Here is a 19,457-nt window from a genome sequence, read left to right on the forward strand (position 1 = left end):
TTAAACACTGATTGAGAGCTGTGCACGTAACATGTTGAAATCCCTTTGTAAATTATCTTCAGTCCAAAGCGTGATTTCTGCTTCCTGTTCTGATGGAGCAAACTGAATAATGACTGACAGCTAACGAGCAGCTCGCAGTGATAGTGCCGCCGTATGCACGCAGTCATTCGGAATTCATAGACGTCTTAATGAACACTAACGACTGGCTGAATAGCTAAAGATTACAAATCACACGAGATCGCAAACAGCCGCGGGATGAAAGTGTTGGCTGTTAGAAATCGCCCCACCAACAACTCGACGCAAAGCCCCGCTCTCTGCCCCCGGCAGCGCTGCCGTGTGCGGCTCCGCGGGCGCACAGTGACCTCCTCTGTTGGGACGCGGCGGCGGTGCGGACAGAGCCGCGGTTCCGTGCGGGCGCAGCGATTCCTGCCAGCCCGGACCGAAAGCGGAGAGATGGAACGAGGCGCCACCGAATGCCATCCCTGCACGGAAATGCTGCCTGCTGCTGCTGCTGGCTGCCGCGATGCTGGAGCTTCTTCAGCCTCTGCTCGAGCCTCTGATAGCTCCTGGTGTGAAGATGGCTTCTGAAGTAATGAGAAAGAGGCACAGCTCCCCGGGCTTCGGCTTCATGGTGTTTCTGGGCTTGCAAAATTTCATTGCTTTGTTTTTTGTTCGCTGTTCTTCAAAGACGGACAAAACGTATCAGACTTCTCCAGATTAAAAAAAAAAAGGCTCTGGGGCAGATTCTGCAGCACTGGTTTCCGGTGCTGCCCTGCACACCCCACACCTTCCTCCCTCACTCCCAGGTGAGCTGATGGGACTCGGAAGGCATTTTCAGTGCTGCATGCAGAGCATGCACTGCATACGTGGTTTTTACCGTGGCCAGAGCTTCGTCCTGGAGTACTGCCGGCAGAAAAGTACGTTCAGGCAAAAGTTATTCCCTTCACTATGAAAAGCCAAGCAAGAGGAGGGAGGAGGAGGCATGAATCGACTCCCTACAGCTAGAAGTGGAGGGCAGTGAGTCGCCGGTTTGCAGGTCGTGGGTTGGACAGGGTGAGATCTGCAGCAGGGCAGCTCCCGAGCAGCAGTACCTTTCCCCTGCTGCCCTTGGGGGCGTGGGCATCGCTGCCTTCCTCCACCAGCCCGGGGGCTCTTGGGGCTGACTTCTAGTTGGGCGTTTACCTCCCCGTCTTGACACTGGGGCAGAGACCGTCAGCACTCCCCACGGCCTCTGTCTCTGGGGAGATGCTTTGGGGGAGATGCAGAGACGTTCCTAGCGGGACACGTGGGGATACTCCGGAGGAATCGAGGGACTGAGGGGAAAAGGGAACGAGTGGATGGCAGCATTCTGTGCGAGCGGTGCGGGACGCACCGAGGCTCGGAGCGGCGGCGGCGGGGAGCGCGGGGCTGCAGAGCAGCGGGGCGGGAGGCGGGGCCGGACCGGGAGGGGAGGGGAGGGAAGGACCGGCAGCCCCGCGGCTGTGGAGAGGCGCGGGCCATGGAGAGCGGCGGGGCGCTGAACGGCTCCGCCGCCGCCTCCGGGCGCTTCGCAGCCGTCGGCACCGCGGCGCTGGGCGCCCTCATGGCTTTGCTGATCGCCGTCACCGTGGCCGGCAACGCGCTGGTGATGCTGGCTTTCGTGGCGGACTCCAGCTTGCGCACCCAGAACAACTTCTTCCTCCTCAACCTGGCCATCTCGGATTTCCTAGTAGGTAAAGTGCCGCCCGTCGCGGAGCAACGCGCCCGAAACTTCGTGGCGAGGGCAGCGCCGTGCCGCTCTCCCGGCCGTAGCCCCGGGGTTCCGTTCCGCAGCACGCCGCCTCTCCCCGACCCCACAGCCCCGCAGCGCCCGCCCGCATCCCGCGCCCGGCGCAGCAGAGCCCTGGGGAGCGCAAGGGCGGCGGCGCTGCTGCAGGTAACGGCCTCGCGTGTCCGAACAAACGGAGCCCTCTGGTTGCAGGTGCCTTCTGCATTCCTTTGTACGTGCCCTACGTGCTGACAGGGAGATGGATCTTCGGGAGAAGCCTCTGCAAACTCTGGCTGGTAGTTGATTACCTGCTCTGCACCTCTTCGGTCTTCAACATCGTGCTGATCAGCTATGACAGATTTCTCTCGGTGACAAGAGCGGTGAGTCCTGGCACGGCAGCTGAGAGGGGAATAACTCCTTCTGCTTTGTTAATTAAAAGCTTTCTGAATCGTCCACAAAATTGTTAATCATTCAGCCCGGTGATTGGAAAGAAATAATTATCCACAAATACCTAATTCAGTTGTGGCTTCCGATGAGTGTTTCTGGCGTACTTAACCAGACCCCACTGTGCAGATGTTCCTTTGCAGATGACAGGAAGGCAGACCCGCAATGAATTGCAGAGATCTGTCATCTCCGGGGCAGACAAGCAGATTGCAGACCCAAAGCTAGGGAGATTTCAGTGGCCCTATTTCAGTGCCAGCTTCAGCAGGGCTCTGCTCAGGTCTGTGGGCACTGTGAGGTGTGGTGAAAACAGCCTTGCCCAGGCTGATCAGAGCCACAGCTGCCTGATTTCTCCTTGACTCCAACTACAAACATGGGTCAGCTGCACGGCACCTGGGTTCAGAACAAGGCAGCGCTGAATGCCTGGTGTGTGATGCATGCCTGTCCCCAGGAGGTGCAGCATAGCCAGGGGCAGCTCAGGCATGTGGCTGGGAGCAGCAAACTGTGGGCTTGAACCAAGGCTGTTCATTTCCACTGAGCAGAACTCACGTCTCTTTCTGGTGAGGTACAAGATGAGGGTTCTGTCTTCTTGGCAGGTGTGTGATATATCCAGCAATTGCTTGTGCTGCGACATGTGAATTTGTTACACTGCTGTGATATTGCCTCGTAGCTTTACCAGAAATGCCAACAGTGTGTTTGTGAAGAGCCTCAACCAGCTGGTGTGTGTGGCCGTGCTTACGGGAAGGTTTCCTCATTGCAGGTCACCTACAGAGCCCAGCAAGGCAACACCAGGCGAGCAGTGCTGAAGATGGTGATGGTGTGGATATTAGCATTCCTGCTTTATGGACCTGCCATTATCAGCTGGGAGTACATCTCGGGGGAGAGTATCATACCCACTGGGGAATGCTATGCTGAGTTTTTCTACAACTGGTACTTTCTCATGACAGCCTCCACGCTGGAGTTTTTCACCCCTTTTATCAGCGTAATGTTTTTCAACCTGAGCATTTACCTGAACATACAGAAGCGTACCAAATTACGCCTGGATGTTTTCCACGAAGTGCACAACCAGCCCTTTGCTGAAGAGATGGAAATGAGCCCAGAAACAAAGTTTGCTTCGAAATGCTGCAAGTGGGAGCAGAAGGAGCCAGCTGAAACCCTCGGCCTCTCTAACAGTGAAGCACAAGCAGCAGCTTCCACCAGTGCAAAAGACCTGCTGACAGCCAGCTCGGGGAGATCCCAGTGCTGCAATAAAAAGGGCTGTAAGAATTCAGCATCCGCACTGTCCTTAGAGAAAAGGATGAAGATAGTCTCCCATGGCATGACCCAACGCTTCAGGCTCTCCAGGGACAAGAAAGTAGCCAAATCGCTGGCAATCATTGTGGGTGTTTTTGGCATTTGCTGGGCACCATACACCCTCCTTATGATCATCCGTGCTGGCTGCCACGGCCACTGCATCTCTGACTACTGGTACGAGACTTCCTTTTGGCTGCTGTGGATCAACTCAGCTGTCAACCCCGTCCTATATCCTCTCTGTCACTACAGCTTCAGAAGAGCTTTTATTAAACTCCTCTGTCCGAAGAAGCTGAAGATTCAACCTCAAGATCCCCTGCAGAACTGCTGGAAATGAAGCAGTCCTTGGGTGTGGGAAAGCCTTTGTAACAGGTGTAGCATTGCTTCTCCAGAAGCTGGGATCACTGCTCTGCAGCACACGAGGAAGGCAGCTGGGAGACCACTGTTCACTTATGCCAGTTCATCACCGACAAACCCAAACAGAACAGAGGAGGGAGGAGGTTGGGTTTTTTCCATTTTAACGTTACCCATAGGCAGTGATGTGTCCTCCACCTGCACAGCAGAGCTTTGCTGCCACCTAGTCAGCCTGAGCAGCACCAACATTTTGCTGAAATAAGAAACCCAGAAAATAAATGCCTACCCCAAACCCACCGGACTAAACTCATGTTTAAATCATTAAACTAAAGGTTACGTGATTGCAAACCTGATTTTTACTGAGAATGGGTTTTGTTTTGTTCTCTTTGCACTTAAGTTATTATGAGATGATACAGCAAGAATGAACCACAGAAAGAAGGAATGCCTCATTTATCATTACTTCTACAGCAGCTACAGCCATAATGTAGATCCTCATTGCATATGGTGCAAGGTCCTTTCCACTCTCCAAGAAGGGGCACATCTCTGCCCCAAGCAGTCTACAGCCAGACTGAGCTTACAGCCAGGCTTCCTTTTATAGCAGGAGACCTTGGTCAAGCTGATCTAAGCAACACAATTATCATTTTTTAATTGTCTTTTTTAAGCAATCAGCCAGCTTCTTCCACAGACAGAACATCAGATTCAAGAGACCAGGGCTCTAACCTAGCATGAGATATTGGGCATTTTATTTCTGCTTCCCATCTCATTCTTCGTCATACTTGCCCACATAGACTCAATAAGCTCTTTGGGAACAGGCAGCATGGCCACAAAGAAAAGACCAACTCCCACCTCTGCTGGCACTGCTCACTGCTGTAGTAATACAAATACATCATCAGTTGCCATGGCAAGCACTCGTGTTTAACAGTGTTGCAAAGGAAGCTTGAGATCATAAGTCTGAAGACTACATTTATAAATGGAAACCCAGTTGCTGTGAAGTTGTACCCACAAGCTTGTGATGTTGTGATTGCCAGTTACACTTAGCTGTCGTAAACAGTTTCTTGGCTGTTGCTAGGAATAAACAAAAATGCCATCCTACTTTATTCCAGTGATGTTTGTTGAGTAGACCAATATTGTCATCTGAAGTCAGGTTTAAATGATGTCTTGTTCTGTGTATATGATATTGCAGTCTTGTGACGAGTTCCATCAGGCCATAAAATATGAACTCAGATACATGTTTTGAAGTGTACTGAGAAGTGCCAGTATGCACTGCTGAGCCTCGTGTACTTTGCTGTGTCCACTACCTTCTGAGAACGCCAGTAAGGTACTTTTATACAAATAATTCATGGTAAGCAGGACGTTGTTAGAAATTGTGAAATCCAACATGTATGAATTATGAAAGCAAAACCTGTATCTATTTGTCTGAGGAGACAATGGAAGCCAATAAAGAAAAGGCTCCTGAAAAAGCTGCATTTCTTTTACTGCTGATTAAATGGGGTCTGGATGTCACACAAAGTTGGTGGTGAGAGCGGGGCACTTAATGCTTTCCGGCTGTCGTTCTTTTCCAGAGCATGCTACGTGCAGCCTGCATCTGAAAAGCTTACCTTAAACCTTTGTGACTCATGAAATCCACTCAACTGCCTAAAAAAAGACAAAATCATAATCACAGAATCATAGGGGCTGGAAAGAACCTCTGGAGACCAGCTAGTCCAACCCTGTGCTAAAGCAGGTTCCCTGCAGTGGGTGATGTGAATGAGGGCCCAATTCCCAGCTGTATTTCTTCTCATTTGCTCGTAAAGACAGAGAGGGCTACAAGATCCAGCCTGATAAAAGAAAAGCTACGTTACACCTACAGAAAAGGGTGGAGGAGTTGTTGGTTCTGTCATACCTGGTATTAAAACGAGGCTTTCATGTTTTCATCCTCTTATCTATCTTTTACCAGGTAACTTACCTATCATTTTACCAGAAAGGAAATTTAACAGAAAATATTAATCTGAAAGAACTCTTTCTATTCTGTGGCTAACAGGTAGATCTCTGACAAATTAGATGTGAGAATACTTTCCTCACTATGGTTTGTTTCTTCCTGACCAAATGAATTCACAAATGAAGAATGTACCAGTCTTTCCTATATGAGACATTTGCCTGAGTAAGGATGGACTGGTGATTGAGCTTCATAATAGAATAAAGCAGGGAGATGTCACAGGTGCTGTTTTTCCTTCTTCCTCCACATTGCAATACACATAAAACAGGTTATTATATGACCAGACCAGACAGTACCCACAGACCAGAGCTAAGAAACAGGGAGCATATGGTGAGTTACCAGGTTCATTTTCCTCTTTCTGTAAAATTGTTCCTTTCTAGAGTATAAATTCACTGTATGACACTGAAAAAGAAAGAAGAGTTGCCACTTCTAGCTGGTTTTCCTGCAGGTGATGAGCTGAGCAAGAAGGCATTTAAAAAGGAAGTTGCAACTGTTTGTCTGAATTCTGGAAACTGTTGTTTCCATTCTCAAATTCTTAGCTTATAATTAAATATTTGCATCCTGCAGACGAGCAGATTTTCTCCTACGTCCGTGGTAGTAATTCTATTCAAAAGCAATGAAGTTGACTTTGCAGAGACATGGGCTGGGATTTCTTTTTCTCTGCATATTTGCACAGTCAAACAGCTAAAGCTGTGAGCAACACAGCGTTAAGAGGCCGATAAAACGCACGATGTCATCCATAAGGCCACACTGTACCTACACTGAAATCCATGTGCCATCTCTGCAAGTGCCACGAATCCCCGAGTCCCAGTAGTGACATCAGTGTATTTCTGTATCATTTAGAACCCCAGTGCCACTTTCCTCTGAGCTGTCAGAATGGACCAAGTATTTTGGTCTTAAAGTCCCTTCCTACAGAGTAAAGAAATGGACAGGTTTCATCGTACAGCTTTTGCACGGTATTTCCATGCTCTCTGACTGCTGTATGTGCAGGAGATGCTCAACACATTTTCAGACAACAACTGGGGGAACTGCAGCCATACATCCATCCTAGAAGAACATTGGTTTCTCTCGTTTCCCTTTCCATATCTCTCTGGATTTCAATAACGTTTCCATCACACCAATAATGTTTTAATTGCAGCAAAGTGATATCAAGATGAGCAAAAAACAGCCTCCAAGTTAACAGAAGTTATTTAATGAGATAGGAGCAGTGCATCATTTTGCTAAAGTAGTTCCTGGGAAAATATAATTTGGGAATCTTGTAGAATTCTTCATGGTCATTATCTCTTCTTATAGGAGAGACTGCACGCGCCTGTGCTTGTACCAACATGTGCACAGATGATTGGAAATAAACCTGTGCCTCAGTGATTAAACACATTCATGCTTCTTTAATTCCTGTGAAGGAGGACAACGTGGGTTTGTGGGTTTGCAAAGAGCAGGGCTTGGATTTTCAACATTATGAAGAATTTGAAGTGTAAAAGAGTGGCTCAAGATACGCTGCAGCCGTTAGCAAAGAGAAAGAGAAGTGCTGTGAAGGTCGGCTGTGCACATGTAGCTTCAGTTCACACAACACATCACATTTGCCTTTGCAGCCCTGAAAGGCCATGCTCCCACACAACCCTACTCAGTACACAGGCACTGTATGGACCAAAAGGTTGAGATAAGGACTGAAATGTCAACTGTTCAGCAAATGAAGTTTTCCTTGACTGTTATGGAGAGGTTATACATACCTTCAGCCATCATTTTCAAAACCCCTCTCCGTATCCTGTGGTTCTAAGAAATGACTTCTGAGAATCAGCTTAACTTAGCTGAAGTTATTTTAGCTCCTGGCAGATTTTTCTGACAAGATACTTGCATTCCTTCCTGGAACTAAAGCTCCTGTCTTGCCAAATACAAAGGAAAACCAAGGACTTACGCCCATATATGAACTCACACCCAAGCCTGGTGTTCCAACTGAAGCCTTCTGAGCTGGTCTGAACTTTCAGAGCAGCTGATGACTAATTCAAACACTGCTAAAGGAACTTGTGAATTCCACTGATTATCAGCGCTCAGATTATAAATGTCCATGTGCACTTGGCCTAAGGAGCCTCCAGGCATAATCAGCAATGAACTGTGAAAACAACAGAGCCATAGACAATGCAGGGCTTCTCATCAACTATCCTAGCAAAGCACTTGGATACTTTTGCTACCAAGCCTGTAAAACAGTTGCCCTATTGCTACTGTCTGACAGAAACCAAGCAGATTGGATCTGTTTTCAATAAAAAACAGGAAGGATGACCAACTGTAATCATAATATGCGTCAAGTGTATGTGGAAGTACATAGGCATAGAGGAAAAAGAAATACAGCTATTTCCAGAGAGAAATACCCAATTTATGCCTGCAGTGTTAGTAAATACTATTCACGCAGTTGTAAATTGTCCCCAGTTGTGTTCTTTTTTCAAGAAGCAGGCGAGGTGACCTGCTGTAAGACCTGCTGGGAGGTGATGCCAATGCTCTTCATACAAACCTACACTCCATTAACCACAGGATGTAAAGGCAAAAAGAAAACAAGGCCTGAGCTCCCTTCCCAGAGCACTGTTTGCATATCAATAAGCTATCAAAGAATATTTTGCAGCACAGCTACTTTCTGTGTAGCTCCGTACTGCTTCTACCCCAACCACCAACAGTGGAAAATTTCTTAATGCAGGCAGAAGACCCTGCTCCCATAGCCTCTCTTCAGAGCCCTTCCCTAGTTACAGTTTCTTATTTGTTCTCCCCAACCTGTAGTTCCATAAATGGCTTCATTGTTCCAGAGACACGGCTGAAGCTTCATTAGCCAGCATGAGAGGCTACAGGAGAAGAGAGAACGCAAGAAAGAGCTTTTGATGAAAAGCACCTACCTGGGATAATAATGAGATTTGCCAAGAGGGAAACTGGGAAGATGTAATCAGTAATTGCTCAAATCGGAATATAATGGTTTCCTTCCGTGTTCATAAGTGAAAGGGCATTCTTACGGCAAAACTAGGATGGAAAGACACTCAATTAGCAGCCTTGCAAGAGAGAAGTTCAACAGCGTGGCTTCTGAGAGTGAGGATTCGTTTTTCACAACCCCAGCCCTGGTGCAGTGATACCACCACAACTTTAAGCACAGACCCAGTCTTGAAAGAGGCCATCTCCACTCTAAATGATTTACTCTACAAATAGATGGAGCCAAATGAGGAGTAGTATTACCTTTATTTCCAATGTAGGAATTGCAGGCAAGAATAAAAACAATTTGCTAGCCAGCCTGGATGAGTGCCAAAAAGGGGAAAGCTTTTATTTTCATTGCTGTAGTCCAGGACGCGTGGCTCTTGCTTATTACTGGGTATTTGCAAACCACAGTTTTACTCCCTAATTTACAAGCCACTCACACAGACTGAGTATAAAAGACAACCAATATTTAATCCAATTACCAAAGATTATAGGCAGTGCTAAGCGTGCACATTTGTGAGGGAAGAACAGGACTATTATTTTTCCATTTGTAAAATTCTACAGCCCTATACAATGTAAAATGTGACTCAGATGCACCAAGCAGGACTTCTTGGTGTGTTCTACAAGCTTTTCTTATACAATAGAAACCTGTTAATAATTCCATGGCCCCCCACCATAACATGCAATGATTGTATATCAGGGATGGCAAGGACAGAGCATGAGAGGAGGAGTGATGGCGCATAGGGCACAAACACCACAAGTATCCATCCTGTGCACCTCAATGTAAAGCTCATGACAACAGTGGAATTTTTACAGGCAGGCTGGGCCCACAACATGTCATCGGTCCTTTTAGGCATAAAAAAGCAGCTGTGATGTGGTATGGACTCTTGAATTCTTTTATCACCATGTTTAACAGCACAATTAACACTAAGGAAACCTGCCTGCCCTGCAGCTGATCATCTCATTCAAGACTTCTCAGCACTCACAAACAACAAGCTCTCTTCTAGAAGGGCAACAACAGTTCTGGCAAACACTTTAGCTGTTAAGTAACAGCTCACACACAGCTTCAGTCATTAGAAGCTGTTTATTGAACAACAAACAATGACAGGAGTTGCACAGAGAATTCCTTGAATGTTAAGCTGCACACAGACCCTGCAGTGTTCCTGAGCTGATGATAGATTCACAAAGCAGAGCTATTACCCTCTGTTGTGAAAATAATTTACTCCCTAAAAAGCACAAATTCAATACACCATTGCAGCTAAAACACTGCTTAATATCTGATACAGCTTGCATTCAAAATATATGTGGATACAATGATACGTAAAATACTGGCACGCAGCCTAAGTTAAGCACTCTCATGACTTGGAATTAAGCTGTTATTCCAGAGCTTTCATGAAAGTAACAAGTGGGAAAATTCTTTGTTGATGCTGCTAATACTTCTAATCTATACCAGGGTTGCAAACTACTCTATAGAACCATACGCACAGAAGAACACTGATGCTTATTCCAGAGTAAGGCAAAGACTGAGGTTGAACATACAAGGACAGAGCAGAAAGGCAGATCAGAACTCAGCAGAGGATCAAAATGCCCACCATACCCTTTCTGAGGTTCTCATTGGGAAGAAGTCATGTGGACAGAAGCGTGCAGAACAATTCATTAAGAGCTGAAATCCCTCAGAAATTCCCATTGGAAATCCCACATGTTCCCAAGCTGTTTCAAAATGACCATCTCAAAAATGGTTTCTGGTAACACAGTTCACTCAGTAATTTGCCTGGAACAAACAAGAAAAACAATCCTCTTTCATTCATTCCTTGGGAGCTAGCCCCAGTTCAGTGATCGAAAGACTAAGAACAGGAAAATCAGCTATTTAAGGTCTTCACATCAAGTCACTTGAATAACTGTTCTCATCTCAGCAATTAATTCACCTAGCACTCACTTAATAGAGGGCCATTCAATGGCAATTTCTGATCAATACTGATCACTCATAAATGTGGCATGAGAAGACATCAAGGCAGCAAGTAATGCAACAGAACTGCCTCCCCCACACCAAAGCGGGCTGAAACACGGGCATCACGAGCCTAAATGCAAGCTACACGATGGCCAAGGAGGTATTTGTTCTGACAGGACCCACCAAACTGCACCAGAAAAATGGATACATTAATCATCAGGGAGAAGAGCAAGCACAGAGCACTGAACGAGTTATTCTTCATTCCATTACATCTGTGACGCTCGTCAATTATTTTTTCCATTAATATATAAAAACTGGGGCTGTATTAAGGTGAAAGCAGGCAGAGCTCCATTTTTAGCTTCAATATTCACTAAAAGCAAATTTCAACTTTTGCTGGTGAAGTAACCTAGCAGTTACGTGTAATATTGGTTTTGTTCCAGACTAAACACATTAAGAAATTAACTCCTGTAGCACTAACTCCATTTAGTCTTAATACAGAATTGTAGAACTGTTCCACGCTAACGAGTTTCACGAGCCATTTGAATGTATTTAGTGAGCATTACAACGAGTCGCTACCTTTGGAACACGTAATGATAATGACATGAATGAACAGTACCAGTTAATGAACTGTACGTGACGATGTGGCAACTCCTGTTTTGCATGTGGGAAACAGCCTGAAAGCCCACAGATGTGAAGCAGGGCACAGACAAATATTTTCTAAAACAATCCAGTAAAAACGCCAATTTCAGGCAGTGCCCTTCTAGAGGTTATTTTTCGCAGGTGATAAATGTGTGTCCTGTCTGGACAAAGCAAACTAGCTGCCCAAACTCATCTCCCTCATTCCTAACAGCAGAAAACAGCAGGAAATGAATAGCTACCCAACAGTATGATTGCATGAATAAGATAATCAAAATATGGCTAGCCCATCTGTACCATCACAGATATCATCTTGACAATCAGCACATAAGCAATTACACTGCCTCATACAAATATTTTTCTTCATAAGCATTTTCCATTTGCAGTGGAAGATTAATTTATCTAGATGGGGACAGTTAATAACCAACTCCTACCACTGGTTGATGAGCGTGCACACAAAGGACGCACTGGGTGGGAATTCACACATCCTTGGGAGAACAGCCACGTTCCTTCCTCAATGGAAATTAAGCAGTGAGGAAGCGAGCGTCAAGATTCAAACAAAAAAAGACACATTGTTGTGACTGAGTTTTTCCATGTGGTGGTAAAATCCAGAGAAACCCTTCCTAAGATATCAACGGTGAGCACCCAGCGTGCACTTCTCTGCTTACAGAGAGAAAGAGGATTTGAACAACAGAAGATAATTTGTTCTGCGATTGGTGTTCAGTCTCACTTTGTAACCAGCATTAATATATCTGGATCTAAGTGCATTACTCATTTTAAAAGGTGATTCAGGCCTTATAGAACATTTTCAGCATGTATGAATAAGTATAAAGCTTCTCATGTTTTGTGTGTCTTATTTTACCCAGTATCCAGGACATAAAATCTGAATGTGCTGCAATGCTTCATTTCAGTTAAAAAAACCCAACAGTCTGGACCAAGGTCACCAATGCATTATGCCAGAGTGACTCCAATTAAAATTAATGGCATGTTACCAGAAAAAAATGGATTGTAACAAAGTTACCCATTTCCTCTTACTGAAAATGAGCATGCAGAGATGAGCAAGTTTTTAAACCGTAATTATATGGTCCAGTAATATGACTGGCCTGGTGTCTTGGCCACATGAACATTTCTATCTTGGTGATGTAACAGCATAGCAAAAACCAGCCCAGCCAAGGAATGCTCACTCCAAGGATTCAAAGCAGTACTTCATATCAACAAGGACAGAGGAAAAACAACCAACCAAACAGCAACAAAAAAAACCTGCAAGAAATCAAACACTGCTAAGGCTGCCTTGGACAATTCTATTACAGCACAGAAAGAGGAGATGAAAAACTACTCTCAGTGGGAAAACGAAGGACAAACACAAGCTCAGCATTAAAAGCTTGATAAAAATCTCTGCCTTTTTCCTACCAGCTGTATGTCAGAAAAAAATGGGCACATCCCACATAATAACCCTCAGAACTGCCTAGAAAAAAATCAGGAGTGCAGCCTGAAGGTGAATTTGTTCTATTATCAAGGTTGCCAAATCATCCCTTATCATTACTGGCACACACACATAACCTGCCCCACGAACATGAATAACTTCAGTCCTTCCAAACCTTTATAGCACAAGAACAACCAATCCCTGTTTAAAAAGCTGGGGAAACTTAATGGAAGAAAGTTGGAAACTGCACTATGGAAGACAAAAGACAACAAAGCCGTGCTTTAAAGGCCAGGCACACTGCAATGCTGGGATCAAGTCAAGCAGAATCAGGAGCAGCTTTAATTTATACCACGTGCACAAAGATATCACACTTCCTTAGCAACGGAAGGGATCTAAATCCCCATTCAGGGAAGTGACAGGGCTGTGGGTGGATAGAAGTGCCAAGCAGAACACTCACCCACTCTCCCTACACGCATCACACAGTGGGTCCAGTAAAAGATACTATGAGGGCTGCTTCAAAAGTAATGCCTCCTATTTTATTGGGTTGTCCCACAGCCTCAGAGGTGGATGTTGGTGGTAGGGCAGTAGAGACTGAACCTTCCTGGCAATATTCTTTTTATCATAGAATGGCCTGGGTTGAAAAGAACCACAATGCTCATCCAGTTCCAGCCCCTGCTGTGTGCAGGTCGCCAACCAGCAGCCCAGGCTGCCCAGAGCCACATCCAGCCTGGCCTTGAATGCCTGCAGGGATGGGGCATCCACAACCTCCTTGGGCAACCTGTGCCAGTGCCTCACCACCCTGTGTGTGAAAAACTTCCTCCTAATATCCACCCTAAACCTCCCCTGTCTCAGTTTAAAACCATTCTCCCTTGTCCTATCACTATCCATTTCTCATCTGTTCCCACCAGTGGAGTTTCCTTTGTAAATACCTTATTTTCAGAAAAATCAGAGGTTACTCCTCATTTCTACACCTTGTAAGAAGTAGCTTGTACAGGAGACCATCATAATAGAGACCTTAATACTTTAGGAGCACTACTGAAAAAGGTGACCCAAACTATCAGCTCTGCATTGGGCACAGTCACACCCGTCCAGCATTACCTTGGAGACCTTTCACAGGAGGTTACTTCATCCAATATAGATTTATATAGTCTAAGAACAAAGAAACCAATTACACGATCCACAGGACGTGCTGTTGAGCTGCCCAGCAACCTGCTGTGCTGTTTGCACATCACTACACAAAATGTTCTCCAGTGAAAGCACTGAGATGGTGTGAGCACTAGAAGTCAGTGCGAGATCTCTAAGTGAAGGGTGTTCAAAATGGTCTTTGTCATTCTCAAAATTCTCAAGTACATTCAGACAGAACACTGAGAATCTGTAAGTACCAAACAGCTGCAAAGTCAAATGTTGCTGAAGAGCACAGAGGCCTAATAGTGCTGCACAAAACCAATCAAAACAACAGAACTGAATATTAACTTCTGCCTCATTCAGTCTGGTAAATCCTAGGGGATGAAGCAAGCATGAAACAAAACATGAGAGCCCCTATGGGATCTAATACTTACGGTTTTATTTTTCCTTGATCATACCTGGAACAATATCATTGTTTATTTCACATAGATTGCTTCCCACACCCAATGAGATGCAATTACTCAGAAGTGAATTTAGAAGAGGTAATTACCCATTTTACTTTTTTTTACTTAATAATTCAAGCACTGAAGTTACGTTTGCACTTTTTCAGAACAAAAACCTGCTGCTCTTAAAAAAGGGCACACCTTCACTTTCTCACACAGATGAAATTGGTTCGAATTCGTAATCATAATCACAGATCTCAACCCAACTGCAAAAGGTATGAGGGTACAAAGACTGAACAAAACTGCTCCTCTGCAGTCACAGGCAGCCAGAGGGGAAAAAAAAAGGTACGAAAGCCTATCTGCTAAGGATGCACCACCCAGAAGGACTGAAGTATTTGAGATGAAACCGAACAAAAAGTTCCAAGTGACAGAAGCAGAATTACCAGCTTTTCTGTAAAAAAAAAAAAACACTGTTCTAAACCAAAATTTCCCAATTCCTCAAGAAGAAAACTTACCATTTTTGTATACAGTGAGTTAAATAAAAAACTGTTTCCACCATAAAAGCAAAGCATTGCATTTATTTTATGACATCTAAGACACCTCAAAGGTGAATTGAAATTTTCCACCGGAAGCAGCCCAGACCAAACTCACAGGCTGTGTGCAATACATTCAAAATAAAGAAACAACAAAAAAACAACACATGCAAATGTTATCTAATCAAATCATGATTTTTCTTCCTTCCAGCAGTTTGTAGTAGCTCTGTTTCCTACCACTTGACTGGGCTCTGCCCCTGTGCTTGTTCCATCTTCACGTAAGTGTCATACAGCTCTCTCAAATGCACCAACAGTTCCTCTAGGTTGTCTCCTGTCAATGCTGACAATGCAATGACTCTGTCATTTATCTGTTCTTTAAGGAGTGGTAGATTAATCCTGGACTCAGCAAGGTCAATTTTATTCCCAATGACAACACAAGGCCTTGTAGACAATCCTTTTTTGTATTGTTCAAGTTCATATTTTAAGTCTTGCAGCTGAATCCATGGCTGAGACACAGAGAGATCCACCACGTATAAAAGAAAGCAGCATCGTTCAATATGCCTTAGGAAGGCCATCCCGAGGCCCCTGTTCTGATGAGCACCTCTTATTAGGCCAGGAATGTCAGCAACTACAGTGAGAGAAATGTCACAGTGAATCCAACACACTTAACAACAAGGACAACCAGTCTTTCCCAATCCACTGCAAGTGTTACATAATTACACCACAGCATATAAATACTAAGGATAACTAATGTTAAACCTGGCTGCTATTATCTTACACCCCTCAGATTTAAGTTATCCCAATGAAGACAGAATTCAGGTGGCTAGTTTGATATTAATGCAACGTATAAGTGAATGTGAAACGGGCTTTCAGCATTTTTGTTACATCAAGTTTGAAGTTCCGTAGAAATAATTCAACAGAATTATTAACTTCTACAGCATTCAAAGATGAAGCTGTGTGACACAAACAGCTATCAGGACGTGCTCAGTGCACTGCAACTTCTACCTGCTACTTGTTCATAGTCTTCATAGCGGACGATGCCGACGTGGGGGTTCAGAGTTGTGAACGGGTAGGCAGCCACTGCCGGCTTCGCGTTGGACAGCGCTCTCAAGAGTGACGACTTCCCAGCGTTGGGAAAGCCCACCTGGAGGACAAGCACCCATTAAAGCCACAGCTCAAGGTTCATTCCAATAACACTTAAATAAAAAACAAACAAACTTTTACAGATGCAGAAACATTCTCCCAATAGGGACAGAACATTAATTTTGCCCCTTGGTCTCCCCCCTTTTATTTATAGGTGACATTTCTCACAAAATAGATCAAACGTAGAAAGATCCCCATAATTTATTTTTCAGTGCAGTACTGAAGCACTTATTTTAATCTGAAAAAACATTACGTCTCTTTGTTCTGCTCTTCTCATTTCATCTGTGCTCTAATTTTATCTCCACATTGTACTGCTCATCTGCAGGTTCTGCAGACAATGCCTGCTGTACACATCAGTGAGCATTACTCATTCATGAATTTTGGATACTGCTTTTCTATAGATACAGTTAATTTTAGCGAAAGCAGGATGAAGCAGCAAGAGCCTGACAGCTCTGCAAATCACTTCGGACATCCTCCTACCAAATAACAGCAAGAAAGCATCAAATTGCATCTCAAAACAAGCAAGCCAAAAGACCAATAAAAATGTTATCAGACATTATTTCTTCAGTCAGTCAAACGTCATCCTGCAACATGGAAGGTGAAGAACCATAGCAACACTCACCAATCCTGCATGAGCCGTTGTCTTGAGTTCCAGATGGAGGACCCTCTCCTGACCTGGCTCTCCTGGAGTAAAAAATGTTGGAGCTCGCTTTTCGTTGGACAGAAAAAAGCGATTACCTTTTCCTCCAGCTCCTCCATAAGCTGCAACATACTCTTCACCATGTTGAGTGAGGTCAGCCACAACTACTCCGTCCTCCTTTACCAACGTACCTACAGGCACCTTAAGACAAAGAGAGATTAACTTCAGTGTAGCACCTCCAACAAAATGTTCTCTAGGCATATCATCCCACGAAGCGAAAGGAAGTCAGGGCTGTATTTTGGTCAGATGTACCTTCCAAATAAGTCTAATTTTGATGAATAATGAAAAGAATTTTGATCTGCCTGTGTGCCAACTAGTTCCTGCAGGGCAAAGCTCACTGTAAAAGCGTATGAGATATGTTCTTTTCATGAGTTCATCAACCTTGAAAATGAGCAATGTAAGTAAAGCTAACATAGCAACCAGAACCTTAACTTACTTTAACATAAACGCATGCTCCATTGGCTCCGTAACAGTTTTTGCTTCCTCCTCTCTCTCCATGAATACCCTGATAGAAAGGGAGGACTGAAGAAAGTGATTTTGTTTGCTGGTCAGCTGTAAAGCAAAACACGTGCATTTTAAACACACTGTTCTAGCAGAACATGCAAAGTAGAACTCTGTTTTGACTCTTCTTTCTGTTTCTGACTACATTGATACGTATCTGATTCACTGTCTCAACATAATGAATCAGGGAATATTAATATCAGTTTAAGTCGTGAAGCTTAACTGCCTTTACTTATCTGCTTAGGTTTGTTAATCATACATTTCATTAAGTGGTTCATTCCAAAATGTACACAACCACTACAAAATCCTCAGGAAAATGCTGTTGGCAGAGTAGCAGATTTTGCAGCAGAGTGGTACCAGAAGCAGCCTTACCTAGCTTAAGGGTAACATTTGTTGGGTTGTCTTTACGTAGCCAGGTGGAAGCCACTAGAACAGTTACAAAATACCACGATTTTTAACACACTTCCTAGGAGACTCTTCTAAGGCTGTCAGTGTCACTTATACCCTTCTTACCGCAGCTCAGAACAAAATACAGAAGCAAAGACAGCTTAGAGAGAAACAACCTCTTCCTTGTGGAAACAAAAAACCAAACCAAGCAACAGATGTAAGTTGATAAGACAACAGGAAGTAAAGCAGATTTGTTGAGTTTTACCTTTTAAAATGACATGCCCTCCATCACCTCCATTTCCACCATCAGGACCTCCAAATATTTTTCTAGGCTCGCTATAAAAAGATTGACCTCCTCCTCCTCCTTGTCCCCCAACCACACGCACTCTCCGGTGATCCACAAAATAGCGGGTCTGCAAAGATGATGAGATTTGTTGCCTTTAAGTACAGTTTATCACAGACACCATTCAACAAGCTAACTGCCCTACAGAACTTAATAACGTGCAGATGTGCTTCTTTTGTCATTATGAGCTCCTCTAAACTGCTGTAATTCACAGAAAAATTAAATACAGACTACAAAGTGCATCTTTGAAGAAAAAAAGAATCTAATTATCAGTATTTTTAAGAGTTTCTTTAAAACACAGAAAGTACGCTGATACAACCTAATGAAGCAGATGTGCAAGCTAAAAAGAGCACACAACAGAGAAAGTATCTTTCCAATATGATTATGTACTGCTGACACAGGTAGCATAAGAGAGCTACTGCACTGCCAACCAGAATCAGTCTGTCATTGTGCTCTTATTCATGTGAATAAAATGGAAAGAAGACAAACAGATAAGCTTCTAAAAATTGAACTAAAATCTATAGAGGACATAGTGTGTTGTGTGGAAGGATGTTCGCACACTGACTCATTGCTTTCTCCACCTGGCGATGAAAGCAATACAAATTTCAACCTATTAACAATTAAGAAAATTAAGGAGAGTGATAAAAAAGTAGAATAAGTGAAGTTACTTTTAATACCTGTCACAAGCAGTTGCTCAAGGGGTAAAGGTGCAGAGAATTCCAGATTTTGGCCCCATTTCTGACACGACTTTATCATCTGGCTTCTGGCTGTGCTGTGCTTTGGCTTTCCTGCCAGCAACAGCAAGCTGAAGGCAGCTATCTGTGGGAAGTGCCACAAACCCGCACTGTAAATGTGGGAGAAACGAGAGCTGTGCCCGTGCAGGTGGCCGGAACTGTTCAGTCAGCGTGAATACAGCGTGCAACTCGGCTGCGCTAACGCATGAATTCTGTCAGTTACTACGGGGCTTTATACTAGGAATCATTTAAATTAAACTGCCCACGTAGTAGTGGGATAAGATAAGCGTTACGATCTGAAGGCAAGCGAGCGCATAAATGGAACTCGCGCACAACGAGAGCTCCGTTCGGGGCAGCGCTGCGACAAACCGTCACTACAGATCTAGCACCACCACACGGCGACACGGGGAACTCGTTTTAAACTGAACCGTATCGGTACTAGCAGAGAAGAAATTCCATCCAGACACGAAGAGAAGCTCCTGCGCGGCTTCTCCAACACGAAAGGCAGGCTGTAACACGCCGTGACACACAGCGACGGCCGTGCGGAGGGCAGGGCAAGGAGCGGAGCAGCGCGGTGCGCAACGCAAGCACTCACCAATTTCTTTTCCGAAATGACTCTTTTTTGCCTCAGCCGCCTGTTCTTTGAGCACGCCGCGCAACTCGTGGAGAAAGCCGGCTCTCGGCCGGGCGCGGATCTCCATACCGACAGCACCCGCAGCGCCAACGCGCAGCGGAACAGCATGGCACCGCCGCGCCGGCTCCGCCCCGCGGCACCCACAGCGCAGCCG

General features: G+C 44.8%; 2 protein-coding genes across 2 annotated transcripts; one reads left to right on the top strand and one right to left on the bottom strand.

The window, feature by feature from the left end:
- The first annotated feature begins 853 nt into the window (after positions 1-853).
- HRH3 (histamine receptor H3) lies at positions 854-5,247 on the top strand. The gene is given in 6 exon segments (XM_042832266.1): positions 854-917; positions 1,358-1,443; positions 1,446-1,491; positions 1,494-1,712; positions 1,961-2,127; positions 2,949-5,247. Coding segments are annotated over 6 exon segments (1,449 nt in total). The 3' UTR covers positions 3,816-5,247.
- A 9,630-nt stretch (positions 5,248-14,877) lies between these two features.
- MTG2 (mitochondrial ribosome associated GTPase 2) lies at positions 14,878-19,415 on the bottom strand. Its single transcript, XM_042832367.1, has 6 exons — positions 19,265-19,415; positions 17,858-18,005; positions 17,141-17,256; positions 16,627-16,845; positions 15,867-16,005; positions 14,878-15,489 (listed from the first exon to the last, which is right to left on the bottom strand). The coding sequence occupies exons 1-6, from the start codon at positions 19,409-19,411 to the stop codon at positions 15,095-15,097; spliced, it is 1,164 nt and encodes a 387-aa protein (XP_042688301.1). The 5' UTR covers positions 19,412-19,415; the 3' UTR covers positions 14,878-15,094.
- Positions 19,416-19,457: the final 42 nt, after the last annotated feature.

Source organism: Centrocercus urophasianus, unplaced genomic scaffold, assembly GCF_019232065.1.
Source record: "Centrocercus urophasianus isolate 14NV4802_14NV808 unplaced genomic scaffold, USGS_Curo_1.0 seq_38, whole genome shotgun sequence".
NCBI classification, from domain to species: domain Eukaryota; kingdom Metazoa; phylum Chordata; class Aves; order Galliformes; family Phasianidae; genus Centrocercus; species Centrocercus urophasianus.

Excerpts from the sequence above, each read along its gene's own strand:
- MTG2 (XM_042832367.1), bottom strand. The coding sequence starts at position 19,411 with ATGCTGTTCCGCTGCGCGTTGGCGCTGCGGGTGCTGTCGGTATGGAGA. Across the intron at positions 18,006-19,264 it reads TCATTTCGGAAAAGAAATTG|ACCCGCTATTTTGTGGATCA; the intron begins GTGAGTGCTTGC and ends TCATCTTTGCAG. Across the intron at positions 16,006-16,626 it reads CAACGGCTCATGCAGGATTG|GTGGGCTTTCCCAACGCTGG; the intron begins GTGAGTGTTGCT and ends CTTGTCCTCCAG.